At 46.0% G+C, this 20,076-nt stretch overlaps 1 protein-coding gene across 1 annotated transcript in view; it reads left to right on the top strand.

Moving 5' to 3' along the window:
• The first annotated feature begins 823 nt into the window (after positions 1-823).
• LOC121870897 (dentin sialophosphoprotein-like) overlaps positions 824-20,076 on the top strand; it is a 35,440-nt gene continuing 16,187 nt past the window's right edge. Inside the window, exon 1 of the mRNA XM_042372869.1 lies at positions 824-2,305. Coding sequence (XP_042228803.1) covers positions 1,161-2,305 — 1,145 coding nt within the window. The 5' untranslated portion in view covers positions 824-1,160. The remainder of the gene's footprint in view (positions 2,306-20,076) is intronic.

The raw sequence follows: 20,076 nt of genomic DNA, 5'->3' as shown, positions 1-20,076 counted from the left end.
TAACAACTAAGAAGAAGAATTTGAGTTATTTATGGCGTAATATGAATGGGCCTCTAGTGCGTTCCTTCCCGCCTTTGTTGACGAAGCTGCCAACGTTCACCAGACACTACCACCACACAACTGACTTCACTGCGGGATACTGGCGTTATTACTTTATATTAGAGTTGTTGGTATTGCAGTTGTTATTATTATTATTATTACAACAATAGGAACGTCTACTACTACTGCTGCTGCTGCTATAATTATTACAATTAATATAATTAAGTTTATTTCAATTATTTGTTGTTCATGTTGTGGTCGTTGATGTTATTCGTATAGCAACTATAGCTGTTATTTCTATTCTCATTCGGGTTTCGTATCAAAGATTCAAAGTTAGTATGATATTGATTTTGGAAACTGTGTAATAATAATAATAATAATAATAATAATAATAATAATAATAATAATAATAATTATAATAATAATAATAATAATAATAATAATAATAATAATAATAATAATAATAATAATAATAATAATAATAATAATTAACTGTTTACGGAACAGCATAGCAGCCAAAGCTTAAATTATATCATGGCCAAAAGTTACATACCACACACTGTATACTGTGAGTGTGTGTGTGTGTGTGCGATCAAGTCAAAATATCAGCCTCGTGTTTCTCATTATTCACTCAGTTCCACCATTAATAAAATTCCGATATCAACAACAACAACAACTGTTACTTGAAAAATCACCATAATTACTTAGCCCGTGTCCAACGCGAGACTGCTTATGTACACAGAAAAACGTACACGTTCATACATACATAACACAAGGCCCGCCATACCAGCGTTTGTATACATGATTGTACTATTTCCTTTAGTGAAACTGAATTGCATGTCAATTGTTTCAAATTCCTTTCAGAAAATTAATTTATCGCTTAGTACAAGTTTTATAAAAACAAAAGTAGTGATGAAAAATAACTCAGCAGTGAACGAATGGCTAGAAAGACCGAAAGGAGAAATACCGGACGACAAAGCCAAACCGAGTATCGAGAAAATTTTGTGTAGTCCCCCGTGAGGCATCAAGCCAAGCCAAGTACCAATGCCTTGCCAGGTGCAGTTAATTATACCGTTGTCACCTTTTGTTTTCATTTTGTTTTACGGCTGTGGTTCTTCAGTATGGCTTGCACGCTGCTCCGCATCGTCCAGGCAGCCGTAAATCTAAGGAGGAGGTTTGAATGTGCCTTACAGTCTTCGTTCGATTCCGTAGAAAGTGGCGACGTTGGCGAGGAGCGAGACGATCACGCTAACACTGAAGAAAATGGACAAACTCGGGCTGGCGAAGAAGACATGAACACAAGCGAGCAACTGTCTCAGAATTTTCAACTTTCGTTCACAGAAGCAGATGAGGAGATAGAAAACATAGGTGAACCCATTCAGACAACGACAGACGACATTACCTCGCACAGAATGACGTTCATTCATTCACAAGACAATCACGGCTCCGAGAACACAGAAAATGGAGCCTATAAAGATGCTGCCACATCCAGCTCGATTGAAATCATCGAAGAAAACGAGTTTATCTCAATAACCAAAGAAAGTGAAAACTCTGAACCACAAGCTGAAGAAAATAACGAAAGTCTCACAGAAATGGACAAAAATGCATTAACAATGAAGAAAAGCCAGGGAGGCGCTAACCGAAAGATTCCTCTAGTGCAAGTTAACGAAATTAGTGGCTCAGATAAGAGTAGCGACAGTGATAGTGATAGTCGGTGTAGTATTAAATCAGTGAGATTACGTTACGCCGATGCCGTGTCGCCCTCTAGCGGGTGTAAACCAGCTAAGCTAATCAGAAGTGACGCGCTCGAAACAAATGCGGAAAAAGAATCGAATAATTTGCAGTGGATTTTATTGGTGAAAGAGTCGGGTTCTGAACTAGTGAAAGACAGTGATAAGGAAAATGGAGATAGTAACACCGAAAGTGATCTTGATAAAAGCGAGTTGTTAGGATATTCGGAGTGGCTGCTTAAAGGAAAAGAAAGTTTAGAGGCAGAAAACTCTTCTGATGAGAGCGACATTAATATTGTGAGTCCTGGTACAGACGAGGACAAGGAAGAGAATGACAGCGAAAATTACCTAGAAGACGACGACGAGCTCATGGCTGACGAATCCTTCGACGAATCCTTTGTGGATGACGGGTTCGTCAGCCTGGAACTGGAAGAGTACGATGATAACGTTATCATCGAAGAAAATGAAGAAGACTTAGAGAGAGAGAGAATAGAGGAGGAGATGATGGAGGACATGAGAAGATACTTCCAACAAGGGTAAGTACATGTTTATTAAGGTGTCTAGAGAATATATTAACAGTGTGTTTATTGAAAAAGTTACCAGTACGTCTATGTGTATGTGTAGGGAAAATACTGACTATGTGTATAACTGTATATGTGTGTGTGTGTGTGTGTGTGTGTGTGTGTGTGTGTGTACAAAAGAGCTGTTTGAAATAGTTTCAGCATTTCTATATATTATTACTGCTGTCTATCAGTTTACTAACCAATCTAAGGTATTCTGAGTTGTTTGTAGCCCTTACCTATCTGCCTGGATAAAAAGTTACCTTCTCTCAGGTTAGGGTCATCTTAACACTGCTGGTATGCTGACCACAATGTCAAGCTTGTATTCCTTGTATCAGTCATGGGAAGTCTATGAACTTGTTTTCTTGTCTTGCTTAGATGTCGGTCTTCATCGGTTCAGTTTAACACCAGGCAGAGTGGCAATGCTACATGTTATTTGGCCAAAATTGGACTATGGTTAGAAATAAGATCAGTGACTACGTCATAGCTACGAGTTTTGTATAACAGGTTGAATCCAACACTCTAGTATAAAGCCTCACCACAAACGTTTGCTGGTATGATCAATGATTTGGACATTATCATATGCATTTAGTATTGAGGTAAGTCTCCTATCATTGATATTGGTGGTAAGGTCACCAAACTTCTTGTGTCTAGTGGTTTCAGTGTGTGCAAAATAAAATATGTCCATATACTGAAGATGATCAGAGGAAACCTTGGCGTTTATTAGTCTGAGTGTGTACTTACCCAGGTGTATTGTGACTCCATGAAAATGTTTATTAGTGATGTTTTTTTAGCACAAGACATGTGTTGACAAAACTTTGATCGTGATATACAAAGTTAGGCAGACTGGACAGTGGTTTACCAGTACGTGCGAGACATTCACTAAGACACACAATGTCATTCTAGCTCACAAACTGGTAATAGAGGTCTGAGTACCATTATTTTTAATTCACTGTACATTTGTTTGGTATTACAGTTACATTGGCTACCATCGTCACGTTTAAAGAGGAGCTGAACACTATATGACGTGTTATTCTCAGTTGTCTGATTGTACATAATAATGTTAATAGTGTGTCCATGTGTGTGGGTGCGCGCGCGCGTGTGTGTGTGTGTGTGTGTGTGTGTTAGATTTTTTTTAATTTTGTCACTTACAGCGGCTAATTTATTGTGCATCCCATACTCGTCCTGTGAGCTATAGCGCAAAAGGATTACAGAGCAGGGTTCACAGTGGTCAGGATATTATGGCATTGAATGTTGCAAAGTATTTTGAATAAATTTTCTGCTTAGTTCTGTACATAGAAGATGACTTATTCGTAACTGCGTGAGTACAGCAGTGTGAGGCAGTATGTCTGGCCGCACACTTTGTTATTCACATTTGCGTGAGAGGTAATGAAGCACATTGTGTATTTGGTTCTATACATGGGAAATGATATAGCTACTTAGTGAAAAAAAGTGGATACAATCTTAATTTGCCAGCTATCTTGCCAATAGAGATAGAGTGTTGTGCCATTTCACTCACAGAGTGATTGGACCTGTCCCTAGAAGGTTCTATCTTCACACAGTCGAGGAAGTAGTGTTCGAAATGTCTGTCCACACACTTTGCATTTACCACTTCAGCCAGTCCGCGTTCGACATGCGCACCGTGAAACGTCAACAAAGGCTGTGAGTGAGCTCTCCCTACAATTCCCAATTCTGATGAATTTAGTGAGACGACTACCTTCAGTCTGTTTAGAGAACTAAAGTGGAGCCCAGTTGTAAGCACAGTGTCCCTTGTGAAATTTATAGTTGTTGGACTTGACAATATTTTAGATAAAATATCTGGACTTCCTGCCTGGACCCTCTGGTCGGTTATTTTCGTATCTGCGCATGCGCAGTGCGAAGAGCGTGACGTTGAATGACGTGGTAGTGACGTCGTTGCCTCTCCATCTCGCCTGTGACCGAACACAAGCATTGCACAATGCCTGGGGAGAGTAGTGGGCAGAAACCTATGAAGGCTTTGGCTAAAGAAGAAAAGATTGCCCTACTGAACAGCTTAGAAGACGACCTGAGGCTTTCAAGTAGTGAATCAGAAGCAGACAATCCGCGGCCAACAACAATAGAAGTGATAGACAATTTTCAAGAAGTGATTAGTAAGAAAGAAAAGAAGAGGAGGCGAGAGGAGGCGAAGAAAAGTGAAGGAAGCGACAGTGATGAGATCATGAATGATAGGAAGAAAAGGACGACACACACAGAAGGAAGCAGAAAGAATTCAACTGGGAATAAAACACAGCAGGTCTTGACTGAATCCAACACCCTTCAAGAGTCAGACCCCAGTGATTATGACAGTGAAGGTAATGTTTCTATGGGAAACACTAGCCACAGTGGAAACAGCAATGCCATGGACCCTATCACCCTGCCCTCTGCCAAACAAACAAGTAAGCTGAATCTCCACTTTCCCAAGGACTCATTAAAATCTGTCGAGGATCGGTTTAATTGGATGATGAAGTACTGCAGACAGCATGGTCCCAACATTCAATTCCGACAGGGTAAGAACCGGAACTTTATCAAGTGTCAGACTCCTGAAGTCTATAAAACCCTTAGTACTGTTGGCTTTGACGGGGTTGTCCTAGTGGCCCCTCCAGCAGACGCTGATGAATGTTGCCACATCCTAGTGAAACGATTCCCCCTATACGCTGACATCGAAGATGCACGTGACTTTAATTCTAATATACTCAGTATACGTCGACATTACCGGGGACACACTCCACAAGCTGCTGTTATTGTCAAGTGGAAGGGAAGGGTATGTCCAACCACTGTGGAAGCCCATCCAATCCTTCCACCACTTTATGCAGAGCCCTATCATCCTGGGCCTGCATTTTGTGTTATCTGCTCTCATTGGGGTCACACCTTCACTGCCTGCTGCCGACGTGATCGTCCTAGATGTCGCTTCTGCTCACGTAACCACAACTCTGCCGCCTGTGCCCAGAAAATCAAAGACCACCTTAATAGGGGTGGTGTAGGCTATGTAGTTGAGCCCAGGTGCTGTAACTGTGGCGGCCGGCACAATGCTGACTCACGGCAGTGCCCCAGTCGCCCTTCTGTCCCAGAGGAGAGGCCTCCCCAAGGGCTGCGTCTACCACAACGCCCCCCTCAGTCTACTGGGTCACCTGCCCCTGCCTGGCTTCACCAGGCTGCACCACAACAGCACCTACCATTCCCTAACTCAACCACTACTGAGCCTCCTCCCCGACTCTACTCTGACGCTATCAAGCCTCGTGTTCCCACCAGTTCCCCCCCAACAACCCCGTCGCTACTCTGACGCAGTCAAGCCTTGTGCCGCCACCAGTGCCCCCCCACAACCCCGTCTCTACCCTGACGCTGTCAAGCCTTGTGCCACCACCAGTGCCTCCCCACAACCCCGTCTCTACCCTGACGCTGTCAAGCCTTGTGCCGCCACCAGTGCACCCCCACAACCCCGTCTCTACCCTGACGCTGTCAAGCCTTGTGCCGCCACCAGTGCCCCCCCACTACCCGTCTCCAGTGACATGACACAGATCATGTCCCTCTTCCAAGAATTTACCAGTCATGTTGAGAAACTCTTGGTTACACTCTGTACCGCCATCTCCGACCTACACCGCCAACTCCTGCCCTTTGCTGCCACCCAGTCACTCCCCTCTTTTGGTTTGACACAAGCTGGTAGTCCCCCTGTGAGCCCCCCCTGCTCACAGGTTGTGTGTACTGGGGCCCCCGAGCCAAGCCCTGCCTCATCTTTACGTCACGTGGTGCCTCAACCTGTCTACCCACCTCAAGCCTCGCCTGCTCCTGTGTCTATGCTGTCTCCACCAGGGCTACCTGTTGGACCTGAGGACTCCACCCCCGGCTACCCATACTCCACCGACATGCCGGCACCTAAGGCCCATCCGTCCAAGTCAGGGGTAATCAGTCTAATACACCACAATGGATAGCAACGCTACAGGACTGCAGGTACTCACCTGGAACATAAACGGCTTGCAAAGCAAGTTTGGTGCCCTCAAAACCTACGTCTACACTGAAGACGTCGACGTGCTGTGCCTCCAAGAAACGCGGTGTGCTGCTGGTACCTATGTGCTCAGTGGCTACACAGGTGTTGAGAGCCCATCCACTCCTGTTCTCCGCATCGACGGACTACCACGAAGCCATGCACGTGGACTACGGATCTACGTCAAGAAGGATGTCCCCTACCAACCTCTCGACGCCCCCCTTGATGACGAAACCACCGACGCACATGCCATCATAATCACACTAAAAGGTATGTCCCTCAATATTGTCAATCTCTATGTGCCTCCCTCCACCCCTACTGTACCTGTCCTACCACACCATATCACCTCCACCCCCACCCTCCTTGTGGGGGACCTCAATGCCCGTCACCCTAGTCTCGGCTCCCAGGGGCCCCACTCAAACTCCCGGGGTAACTCCTGGCTCTCCTACCTACAAACCACCGATGACCCTGTACGTCTTCTCTGCCCTCCATCACCCACCCACATCGGGGGAGGGAAACTTGACTTCATAGCTCTCTACTCTGACCCTCACCGCCCACACTCCACCCGCATCCTCCACTCCCCCCACAGTGACCATTTCCCTATCCACACTACCCTCCAGTATGTGAGAATACCCGTTCCATCCAAGGGCCCTAGGCTCAGGCTACCCCCTGCCAACATACCTGCCTTCATCACTTCCATTGCTGAATGGTTTCAGGGTTACACTGTCACCACCGCAGACCAACTCTACCTTGATCTGTCCAAACAATGCACTGACCTCCTCCGCCCTGTCCCAAAACACCGCCGCCCTAACCGCCAGCCCAGGAGTCAGTGGAACGTTAACCGTGACCCTCATGTTAAGTCTATCCGAGTATGGCACCGAATAGCAGTCGACCAGTGGAAGAAATCTCCCAGCTCCCCTGACTCTCTACGCTTCCTGATGCGCACAAATATAGAGCTCCAATCTGCCATCACTCTCACACGAGAGAAGCAGTGGTTTGATTTTGCTTCTTCTACTGACCAGTCTACATCTATAGGTGATATATGGCGCACCATTAACCGTGCCTGGGGCACCAACGCTAGACCCGCGCTCCACCCCAGACCAGCTGCCCGAGCTGAGGCGCTCTCCCAGACGTGGCAGGAGGCCGCCTCCATTGATGCGCTACCACCCGCTGTACGAGACCTCACCCTCGCACTGCAACCACAACGCCGACAGCGCATCTTCGAGTACCAAGACCTATTTGCAGACACTGACGTGCCTGTCACACAGTGTGAACTACTAAATGCTGTTAAGCGTGGTCGGTCCACCGCCCCAGGCGATGACGGCGTCACATATGATGTGTTAAATGCCCTTATTGCCACCCCTGGTAACCCCCTCCTCTGTCTATTTAACCTCTCTTTTGATACTGGTCAGCTGCCTCACTCATGGAAGACTGCCACCACCATCCCAGCCCCTAAACCAGGCAGACAAGATGAATATCGTCCAATATCCCTCATCTCCTGCTTCTCAAAGATGATGGAGCGCATGATACTCCACCGCCTCCACTGGAAAATTGAAGCCCACCTGCACCCTGACCTCTATGGTTTTCGCCCTGGAAAGAGTACTGCTCACTGCATCGCTCACTACATGGCAAACACCTCCGCCAAAACCTCCCTCTTCGTCGACTTCAAGGGTGCTTTTGATAAAGCCAACAGTGAAGTAATCCTTGAGGGCCTCACTCACATGGATGTGAAGGGCAAACTCCTCACGTGGATTGCTGACTACCTCTCCCATCGACAGGCCCGTGTCCGTTTTCAGGGCCACTACTCTAAGATCAGGGACCTTGATCTTGGCACGCCTCAGGGAGGTGTACTTAGCGCTACACTCTTCAATGTTCTCATGAACTCCATCTGCCGTCTCAACGTCATCTTTGCTGATGATATCCTCCTCCAAATTACTACAGTGCAACATGAACAACCTATACTCTCCACGTTCGCCCGGACCTGTCAAACACTCGGGCTAGTCATCTCACACACTAAAACCAAGTTCATCTCACGCTTCCGGCGTCAGACACCACTGATTTTGCAAGGACAAGACATCGATCAAGAACGCACCTACAGGTACCTTGGTCTACCTGTGCGAGCCACTACCAGAGCCACGACCTCCGCTGTCGCCGCCCACGTCATCTCCCAGTGCCGCCAACGAACGAGGCCCCTCCAGTCCCTCACTCATGGCCTCAAAGGAGCCTCTGTCAGGGTCCTACGTCTCATGTACATTGCCATCGTCAGAGCAGTCATAGATTATGCCTCTCCTGTCCTTGTAGTTGCCTCCCAGCGCGAGAAACAAAGCATAGAGAAAATCCAAAACAGAGCGATGAGACTCATCCTCGGCTGCCCTATAACCACCAGAATAGAAGTCATGCAGCGCGAACTAATCCTGCTTCCCGTCTGCGATCGAATTACTGCTCTCAATGCCATCCTTGGTATTAAACTTCTTCGCAGTGAGAAACCGACTCCCCTGTCGCGCTCACTGAACTCACATCTTAACACCCTCCTGCGCCGGCCTGTCCCCATTACTTCCCCCCTCCCTCTCAACTCTGGCCCGTCCACACTGCTGCTGACATCCTGCGTTATCACCTCTACACCCCCTCGACCTCTCTCCCTCCCGAGTACACTCATCCGCCTCTACCGCCGTGGACCTCCCCGTGTGTTGATGTTGTCGTCCACACTTTCCCTGGTAGTAAATCCACCCAACTGAGGTATATGCTCAAACTTAACTGCCTTGAGCAGATTAATGATGTCGCTTCTTCTCTAAAGACCTCCCACCCTCCTATCCTCGTCTACTGTGATGGGTCTGTTACCACGCTGGGCAGCGCTGGGGCAGCTGTGTGGATTCCTGAGCGCCAGGCCTGCAGGAAAATCAGGGTCCACGACTGGGCCTCCTCCACTGATGCTGAAAGCATAGCCATCCTCGCGGGCATTCATGAGGGGGCGAGCTATGCTCGCACTGAACGCCGGAACCTCCTTATAATCAGTGACAGCACTTCTGCGCTAGCGAGGCTCAAATTACCCTCCCCCTCCTCCCCTGCCGCCCAACACACCCTAGCCGCCGTTGCCGGGCTAGAACAAACTGATGACATCCGTGTCAAGTTTCTTTGGATCCCGTCACATATAGGAATAATTGCCTGTGACACTGTGGATCGGCTTGCCAAGGAAGCTACACAAGAAAAAGATACTGAAGCCACTCTCGCCCTCTCCCTGAATCATCTCAAATCTCGCATACACGCCACACAACGAGAGGCATTCGACGAAAATTGGACACACCTGAAACAACGGGGTAGCGTCACACTATGCCACTATGACGCTGTAACCGGTGACGACAACCGCCACTACAAAGAATATCAATCCCTGACTCGATCTCAACAGCTTATATACATGAGACTGCGCCTAGGGTACAGGTACCTATGGGAGTACATTGGCAACCCTGAGCCTCACCGCACTGTTTGTAAACTTTGTGGCCAACCCGACTCTCACACCCTCTCTCACTACATCCTCACTTGCCCTATGACCTCCTCCTATAGGTCCCCAGCCGTTACCAACACCTCTTCCCTCCCAGACCAGATATCCCTCCTCCTAGTCACAGGCCTGGCATTTGACATTATTAGGGACCTGCCACTCTTTGCCATAAACAGATAAAATGTACCGGGAACTTTCCCCCCACACACTCATCATTCTCTCACTTTATGTAACTTGACAGAACCTATGACCCTTCAGGCTTTTACGCCCTTAATGTACGAGTCATAAAGGCAAGTATGAACTTTTCATACTTCCCTGTTGGGCGCTGTAAACGCTTCTGCGCTTCACCTTGCACAGGATGTAAGGGGGTGCCCAATAAACTAGCCCCCTCGGGGGCAAATCTGAAATCTGAATCTGACTTTGCATTTAGTTTTGTTCACATCTGCTTGAGGGATATACTGCCAGAGGTACTTATACCCTAACCTTAGTCTAGCGGTTACAACATCTTGTAATCTAGTGATCTTGTTACTTGCTCCATATACATGTTTGACATGTTTCACTTGATACATCTCATCAAGATAAACAATTAATTGACTAATGCCTGTTTGCATCAAATTCATCAACAAATTCTTTCCTAATGGGAGTTTTAAGGGTTCTTTTTGACAGACCCACATTGTATTCAACAGTGTCATTGTCAGACGCGAGTTTGGCGAGGGCATCAACTCTGACATGTTCTTTGAAATCTATGTGAGAGGGAATCCACAACAATTTGATCTTGACACCCCGGTCAACAAGGTACGCATATTTGTGTCTGGCTTCAGAAACAAGCGCGTGACAACATTCTAGCGTGTTGCTAGGGATACCCAGAGAATGTTCTATACTACTGAGGGTATACACAAACACTTGTTGTCTTTAAAAGTAGGTTCTATTCTCGTACGGGAGATATTTACAATGGGACGCAGAAGCCCGTGGTCACGCCACCAGGACTCCGTCTTCTTTGTCTTTACATCTATCTATGTATTACTACGCGCTGGCCTGTACAGATGCCAGCATTCACAAGCTGAATACATAAAGTATAAATGTGATAATTTATATACATAATATGGTGCACAATAAATGGAATATTACATAGAATTAATACATTTTCTGTAATACTTTACTATACATAATTAATAAGAGAAATATAACAATATACAGCTGAAGATACTACTTTGTGTCCATATATATCATACACCTCCCTCCCCCCTATACGCTCATAGTTTCATCTTGAGCGGACCTTTTGTTTCTGAGTCGCTCGGACTTGCGGAGTACTGGGGCAGAAACACAAGGTGGGGATGGATTTACTTTAGAGACATCAACATTAGGGGACTCAACTGGGGAGGGGTCAACACTAGGCAGCTCCACAGGTCGGAGGAAACGATGGTTCCTCCACCATACTCTACCACTAGGAAGACGCACTTGGTAGTCCCTGGACCGGCCAATACCCATAACAACCCCAACCTTGTCCCAGCGGTGAGATACCGGATCTTGAATCCTGATCTGCTGGCCGATACTCAACCTGGGAAGGGGGCGGGCATGACAGTCGTACCAAGCAGCGACATCTGCGGCTCGTTCTGCTGCACGGTGGTCACATTCCTCAGTCTTGGCCTGCCACTCTTGAGAAAAAGACTTCGGGTGGGCAGGAACACAAGACCTGGGCTGGGGAGCGTCCGGTGAAGTTCGAGGTGTTGCGTAACTCCAACAAACCTCGATCGAAGTCCTCGCAGTCGATATTTCCTGAGGGTGACACCTTAAGGATCAGGTGTTTCACAGTCTTGACTGCGGCTTCAGCGTGTCCATTCGCCTGGGGGTAGTGGGGCGAGGTCACGACATGACAGACTCCCCAACGGTCCATGAAGTCCCGGAACTCGTGGCTGGTGAACTGGGGTCCTCCATCAGTCCTGAGGCGGAGGGGAACACCAACTTCTCTGAAGTAATGCCTGAAGCTCCGGATGGTAGCAGTAGCCGTTGTATCACTACCACAGGGGACGACAACAGGCCATCCAGACAGTCGGTCGGCAATGACGAGGAAGGACTTCCCTGCTACTGCAAAGAAATCGGCCGACACAGACTCGAAGGGTCTTGAAGGGTTATCGTCGCACATTAAAGGTTCCTGTTGCTGGCTAGGTTGCAGAATCTGGCATGGTTCACAGGCACGGACGGTACTTGCAATGTCCGCGTTGATTCCGGGCCAAAATACAGTCTGCTTCACCCGTCGCTTGGTGGCCTCCACTCCTCGATGGCTGTCGTGAAGGCGGGCCAAGGTACGGCGGCGTAGGGCAGCAGGAATAACTACTCGTGGGCCATATAAGACGAGGTCTCCGTCACAATAGAGATCCTCGCGTATTTTCCAGTACGGGAGTAGCGATTCATGAAGGTCGTATCGGTTCGATGGAAATCCCTGAGACACACAGTCGACGAGCCGGATGTAGGAAGGGTCGGCCCGGGCTGCGGTGCGGAGATCTTCAAGAGTCTTGTCTGCATCCGGTGCTGTAGACTCTTCTGATGTGAAGACGGCCTTTAAAATAGGTTTAGGGAATTCCTTGGAAATAATGGCCAACTCTTGACAATGGCCATATGATAAGAGCGGAGTCGGGATACCATTATGAACATCAATCCGGGCTGAGCAAGATTGCTTACCAAAGGTAAGGGTAGCCCAGAAAGATCCTAAAGCTGGAGCCATCTTGGAACCATCAGCTGTCAGTTTCGTTGTCTGAGGAGGGGGCTGTAGGTTGCTCCGGGGTATTCCCAAACTTGCTAAATGTTGTGGACCAATTACTGAGACGTCAGCACCGGTGTCAGGTAACATCTGAAGACTGGATGACGAGTTACCGTAAGAAATGACGACATTGATGTGCTGGGGCGTCGTGTCTGTGGAACTATGTACACGACGGCAGGAACGACTGGACACAGCGTCTTGATGCTTGCCAGAAGGAGGGGGCGCGCCAGCACTACCTGAGGATGACTTCTCGGATCCTAGGTGGCGTCCTTTATGTGTCTTAAGTTGTGTCTCTTCACAGACTTGAGAATGTCCGGGACAAACATCAACTTCCTCTGAACACCTTTTGAGCGTTACATAAAACGCGTCAAAAGATTCTCCATCAAGCTGTTTACATTGGAGGAGTTCTCTTTTCCTGAGTGCTTCGTTGCGCTGTCCCTTGACGTGTTCCTGCAACTTGTCGAGCACGGCCTCTACCGTCAGAGTTGTCGTAGGAGGCACTTGAAGTGTGTGCTCGAGAGTACGTTGCGTCTCTAAGGACAAGCACATACGAAGCTGTATCATTTGTTTCGGCTGTGATAAACTGGACAAGTCAACCATTGTTGCGTAGTCTTGCCAACGTCGACGCCATTCCCGAAACATCTGATAAGAAGCGTCAGACATCAGAGAGGGAGGCGTCTGTACAGCAGCCTTTTGAGGTGTTGTTCCGACTCTGGGAAATGAGGTACCAGTACCTCTAGTCGCATCAACATTAGTAGCAGACGAATCTTGTACGGTAGAACGTTGTGGGGAGGCTAACAGAGAAATCAAGACTTCAAATCTGGCTTGATCCTCTTTTCTTCTAAGGTCATCCTCACGTCTACGTATGTCTTCGAGTTCTCTGCGTGTTTGTTCCTCTTTGTGGCGTCGTCTTTCAGACTCTTTGTACCGAATTTCTTCCTCTTCTCTCCTTGCAATATCGTCCCGGCGTCGAGAAGTTTCCATCCACTTTATCAGTTGAAGGAGATCTGTGGACGCATGCATCGCAGGAGAGCTGGCTCGCGACGAGCGAGGAGATTCTGTGGGTGACTGGGCATTGTCACTGTGGGGAGCGTGGGGCGTAAGCTTGGGTGGGGAGAGGTCTCCCACACTAAAACTCGTAACCCCATCGTCCAGGGTATCGTTTTGATCCCTGTGAGACATGCCGACTGCTTCTGTACTCTATCTGTGCAAAAGATCGGGTCAGCCCCTCGTAATCTATGCACAGAATTACAGAAGTAAGTAAGTCAAAAGAAAATAAGGTGAATGCGTGTGTGTGTGTGTGTGTGTGTGTGTGTCTGGCGGGAGGGGAGAGACTTGGCGCGCTGCCAGACGTAGGAGCGGGTGGGCCGCGTCGCGCTAGCTCCTCAGTCACCCTCAGACCAGAGACGGGAGAGCACGTACTGTCGGGCCGCTCCCTTAGTCATCTGACCGCAACTTGCACAGACAATTATGATTAAAATACACAGCACAGCACTTCACAAAACACTTCACTTCACAGCACAGCACTGTACACAGCATAGCACTTCACAACACTGTAAGTCTAGAGGCTTGTAGTAGTCTTGCTGTCTGAAGCTGAAGGAGACTGAAGACGCGACGCCATTACCAGAGTCCGGGGGAAGGCTTGGTCCACTGTATCTCACTGAGAAATAATCACTGCGCCATCTAGCGTGTTGCTAGGGATACCCAAAGAATGTTCTATACTACTGAGGGTATACACAAACACTTGTTGTCTTTAAAAGTAGGTTCTATTCTCGTACGGGAGATATTTACAATGGGACGCAGAAGCCCGTGGTCACGCCACCAGGACTCCGTCTTTGTCTTTACATCTATCTATGTATTACTACGCGCTGGCCTGTACAGATGCCAGCATTCACAAGCTGAATACATAAAGTATAAATGTGATAATTTATATACATAATATGGTGCACAATAAATGGAATATTACATAGAATTAATACATGTTCTGTAATACTTTACTATACATAATTAATAAGAGTAATATAACAATATACAGCTGAAGGTACTACTTTGTGTCCATATATATCATACAAACATAAGTTGAGGGTGTCAAGGGCAAAAGAGTGTTGAGGATAGAGAATCAGTAATGATGAGACTGTCTGTGACAGTGGTTTCAATAAATTTAATAGCTGTGGGTATAGCAACTAATTCAGTTTGTAGAGTGGATGCCGATTTGTTAACTCTACCTCCTTTCTCAATTGTATTACCGTTAGCTTGAGTCTACATAAGTAATAATAATAATAATAATAATAATAATAATAATAATAATAATAATAATTAACGGTTTTTTGTAAAAGTTCTGCAGCCCGAAGGCTGAAAATATACAATGGACATAAATGACTTATTTCATACATTGGTGGTTTAACAAAAGCTTTCATTAGAGAAAGGAAAAGGAACAAACAGTGAACATACAGATTTATGTTTACAGTGGAGGTCACGTAGATCATGGGCGCTGAGGTATTGAACAGCAGACACGTAGTGTAGTAACTCCCTCACTACCTGACCTAGCTTAGAGAAGGTTGTGCCCCTAAGTGCTCGTGTTAGTGACCATAGGAAATGACCGGCGTGGATCGTTGTGTTGTGGGGGAAGAAGGCCGGTGTGTGAGGAAAGACGACCCCTTGGCCACTCTGTTAAGTCAGCTGGATCAGTTGAGGAGAGAGATAGACGCTCTAAAGGGGAAGAACGAAGCCCTCAGGACTGAACTCCTTCAGGTAGGTGTCCTGCCAAGCAGTACACCTGCGAAGGAGGAGCAGACGTGGAGAGTGGTTGTTTCCATGGAGACTAGAGTCAGACTCAGGAAAGCTAACTAGGGTGTGGAGTGCAGTAACCCCTACCAAGTGTTGGAAGAAGCAGACAGGACGGTGTGGTGCCAGGAGAGAAAAGGACAGTTGTTCCAACCCTGCCCAGTGGTAAGGTTGTGGTAGTTGGGGACAGCCAGGTGAGGTTTTTAGATAGGACTTTTTTTGCAAGAGATAGGAAATGTAGGACTTGGGTGTGTTTTCCTGGGGCTGAGATAGGGCATGTAGCTGAGAGGGTAGATAGGGTTTTATCAGGGGAGGGTAAGAAGCCAGTAGTGTGTCATAGTGTAGGAGGTAACGACATAGGAAAGATTAGGAGTGAGGAACTTTTCAAGAGGTATAGGGAGGCGCTAGGGAAGGTTAGAGATAGGGGAGGGATCCTGATAGTATGTGGTGTCTTCCCTAGAAGAGGAGTTGGTGGTGAATGGCTGACCAGGGCAATTGCTATAAATTGCCGACTGGAAAAAAACATTGTGCAAGCAATGGTTGGGCATTCATTGATAACTGGCGACGATTCTATGGCAACGACTACCTGTAGTCGTGACGGAGTACACTCCTCTCGCTCGGGGTAAAGACGTTGTCTGCATCCCTAGAGCGCGAAATTGTCACTCCAAATAGGGGGGTTTTGCCAGTAGAGAGAGGAAGGTCAGGGTAAGTGGGAGTAAAAAAACAAGCAGGACCTGGGGAGTAAAATTGGTTACTCAGAACAAGGGGTAAAACAGGACCAGGGAAGGGCAGGTTTAAATGTATACTATACAAACAGTAAGAGCGTTAGAACTAAAATAGACTTGCTGAGAGCGGTTGTATGTACTGAGAATGTAGACGTCATAGTAATCACCGAAACTTGGATGAATCTGGCGAGCAAGAACTTTTTATCAGAGTACCACATAGAAGGGTAAAACCTTTTTCACAAGGATAAGGAAGAAAGGAATGGGGGAGGGGTCGCATTCTTCGTCAGGGATACATTAAAATGTTGTATTAATAATTCAATAAAGGGTGAAATAGGAACCGAGTCTGTATGGGTAGAAATTGCGGAAGGAAGAGAAAAACTAATTATGGGAGTTGAATTACAGGCCCCCAAGTCTTGGGAAAGAAGCAGCTCAGCCTATGTGGCAGGAAATGAGTAGGGCAGTAAAATACAACAACCTGTGCATTATGGGGGATTTCAACTTCAGAAATATTGACTGGCACAACATTGTAGGTGACTATGAATCTGAAGACTTCCTAGACACAGTACAGGAAATTTTTTTAAAACCACTAATTACAGAACCTACTAGAGGTGACAATATATTAGACCTAGTATTAACAAATAAAGAAGATATTATCAGAGATATCACAGAAGGGGAAGAACTAGGAAACAGGGATCACAGAGAAATCAAGTTCACCCTAAATTGGGAAACGAAAAAGAATGACAATATAGTCAGAGTCCCAAACTTTCGATCGGCGGATTATGGGGGGTTAAAAAGATACCTCGGTGAGGTCGCCTGGGAACAGTCAGGTCAGTCCCCGGTGGGGACGGGTGAGGTCACAGGCGACACAACTATTGATCATGACTATAATATATTCACTAGTATACTACGTAAAGCACAAGAACAAAATATACTATACAGTAAAATTAGGTCAAATAAGAATGAGCCAAGGTGGATGACCAAAAAACCTAAACATGACATAGGAATAAAGAAAGGAATTTATAAGAAATTAAAGGGAGGGGAGGAGCAGCTCAGAAATTGGTATAATGAACTATCTAGGAATGTTAAGAAAAATGTAAGGAAGGCAAAGAGGGACTACGAAATCAGGATAGCAAGAGAATCCAAGGCGAATCCCTTAGGATTTTTCCAGGTATATAGGACAAAGGTCAAGGACAAAGTGGGACCTTAAAAGTCAGAGAGAGGAGAATTGATCGATGATACTGAGAAAATAAGCAAAGCATTAAACAGCTACTTCTTATCAGTTTTCACAAAAGAAATTCACGAGGAAATTCCAGAGGTGGAACTGATATTTAGGGGAAATGAAGAAGAGAAATTAAAGAATATCACTATCAGAAAAGAGGATGTTCTTAATAAGATAAATAAATTAAAGAGGATAAAATCCCCAGGGCCGGATGAAATCTTCTCTCGAGTTTTGAAAGAGTGTAAGGAACAGATTAGCGGATCCCTCGTAAATTTATTTACAAAATCTTTAGACACGGGAGTTGTGCCAGACTTATGGAAACAGGCAAATGTAGTACCCATATTCAAAAAGGGAGACTGAGCATCAGTGTCAAATTACCGGCCGATTAGTTTAACGTCAGTAGTGGGGAAATTTCTTGAATCAATTATAGCAAATAGCATCTGATCGCATTTAGAGAAAAAGAAATTAATCTATGACTCTCAACATGGGTTTACAAAGGGAAAATCTTGTCTAATAAATCTTCTGACGTTTTTTTAGGAACATCTTCGAGGTAGTAGATAATGACGAAATTTACGATCTTATTTACTTTGACTTTAGCAAAGCGTTTGACAGGGTACCGCATCAGAGGCTTCTGAGAAAAGTTATGGCTCGTGGTATATAGGGGAAAGTTTTAAATTGGATAAAATCATGGCTAACCGATAGAACACAGAGGGTCAGCGTAAATGGTGTTAAATCTGAGTGGGGCTGTGTAACCAGTGGGGTTCCCCAGGGGTCAGTACTGGGCCCACTCTTGTTCATAATCTACATAAACGATGGTGTTATGAGGGGCATCACGTGGTGTAGTAATTCCCTCACAGATGGTGTTATGAGGGGCTTGATGTGATGTAGTAATTCCCTCACAGGTGGTGTTATGAGGGACATCACGTGGTGTAGTAATTCCCTCACAGATGGTATTATGAGGGGCTTGATGTGATGTAGTAATTCCCTCACAGGTGGTGTTATGAGGGGCATCACGTGGTGTAGTAATTCCCTCACTGATGGTGTTATGAGGAACGTCACATGATGCTTTAGCAACTCATTCACTACGTGCTGTCGTAGCATCAGGGGGACACCACGTGGTCTGGTGTCACAGGACCTCACTCACTCAAGTGAGTGAGGTGTGGTCCCAGGCCTCCCTATTGTGGGAGGCCCAGTTATCTCTGGGTACCTGGGACCTCACTGTGTGAAGGTTAGCTTGGGTACGACTCAGCTGTTACTGTTGAGTTGTTTTTCACTGACTTAAGCACTGTTCACCACTATTCAACACTGGTTCCATTCCTTTCCTTTATGAAATAGTAACTTCTGGCGAGAACTTGTTGATATTCCGGTGGGGAGGAGGGGTTCAGGGGAGGGAGTTGGTATGGGCCAACATTACAGTTGACGTGGCTGCTCCCAGCGGAGCGCCAAGTACGTCTTGACCCTTCGGTGGTCAAGGATGTAGTGTGTGTGTGTGTTTACAGAAGACGGTAGTAGGCTAGTGTGCCTATGTGTGTGTATAACAGTAGTAGTGGCCACGGTCATTCAGATTCAGTAACACACACTCATCTTTGACATATGTCCTTGAACTAAGTTATGGACTTTTTTGGAAAAATTCCTTTACCTTATATCAATAACAAGTTTTTCCTTTCACCTCCCTCCCGTCCCTCCCTCCATTTCTTTGATACAGGGTATCTGAAAGTTTGGCTACATTAGATTTAAATATCATGTCATTAAGGATATTTAAAGAAAATTAGATAATCTGACAATATTGAATGCATAGGGATGACAGAATAATGGCTGAATTAAATTAATATTTAGACATCGGAGAGCTACCAAAGCTGGAAAGATAGTGAGGGCTGCCCAAAAATATCTGAAGTTGGTTGGACTTGATTACCAACCCTCAGGCCTGGGGATGGCACCCTTGACTAACTAAATGTTCACACTATTGAGGATTTAGATGTTAACGCTCTTTGGGTCTTTTAAATGTTACGGTTAGGTGGAACACTTTCACTAAGCATATTATATACTATAGACAAAAGTTTAGACGGGAAAATAAAGCACCAGAAGTAGGACCACATGGGAGAAATATTAATTAACTTTTGTAAGGAAAACACGATGATAAATGCAAATACTAATCTATTAACATTCTTTTCATCAGTCTTCGAATCGGTGGACAAGGGGCACAATTATGATGTGGTATATCTCGACTTTAGCAAAGCCTTTGACAGAGTCCCCCACGAAAGACTAATTAGAAAGGTAGAAGCACATGGCATCAAAGGTGACATCCTTAAATGGATTAGGACGTGGTTACAGGACAGGAAACAGCGAGTGAGCATTAACGGCACTAAGTCCCATTGGAGCAACGTCACAAGTGGAGTTCCCCAAGGCTCAGTACTTGGACCATTATTATTTATTATATACATAAACGACATAGATATCGGCATAGAGAGCAACATCAGTAAATTTGCTGATGACACTAAAATAGGACGTGTTATCAAATCTGACGAGGACTCGGCAAAACTACAGGAAGATCTAAACAAATTTTTCGAATGGTCTGAAAAATGGCAGATGAAATTCAACGTCGACAAATGTAAAGTACTCAGTATAGGAGATGTAAACAGGGAAACCAGATACCAGATGAACAACGATGCCATAGAGAAATCCGACTGCGAGAGAGATTTAGGAGTAATGATAAGTAGGAACCTTAAGCCAAGTAAACAATGTGTTTTTGCTCGTAACAAGGCTAATAAAGT

Source organism: Homarus americanus, unplaced genomic scaffold, assembly GCF_018991925.1.
Source record: "Homarus americanus isolate GMGI-L3 unplaced genomic scaffold, GMGI_Hamer_2.0 scaffold52512, whole genome shotgun sequence".
NCBI classification, from domain to species: Eukaryota; Metazoa; Arthropoda; class Malacostraca; order Decapoda; family Nephropidae; genus Homarus; species Homarus americanus.
The sequence above is the reverse complement of the archived record's forward strand: the minus strand, read 5'-3'. Positions and strand labels throughout refer to the sequence as shown.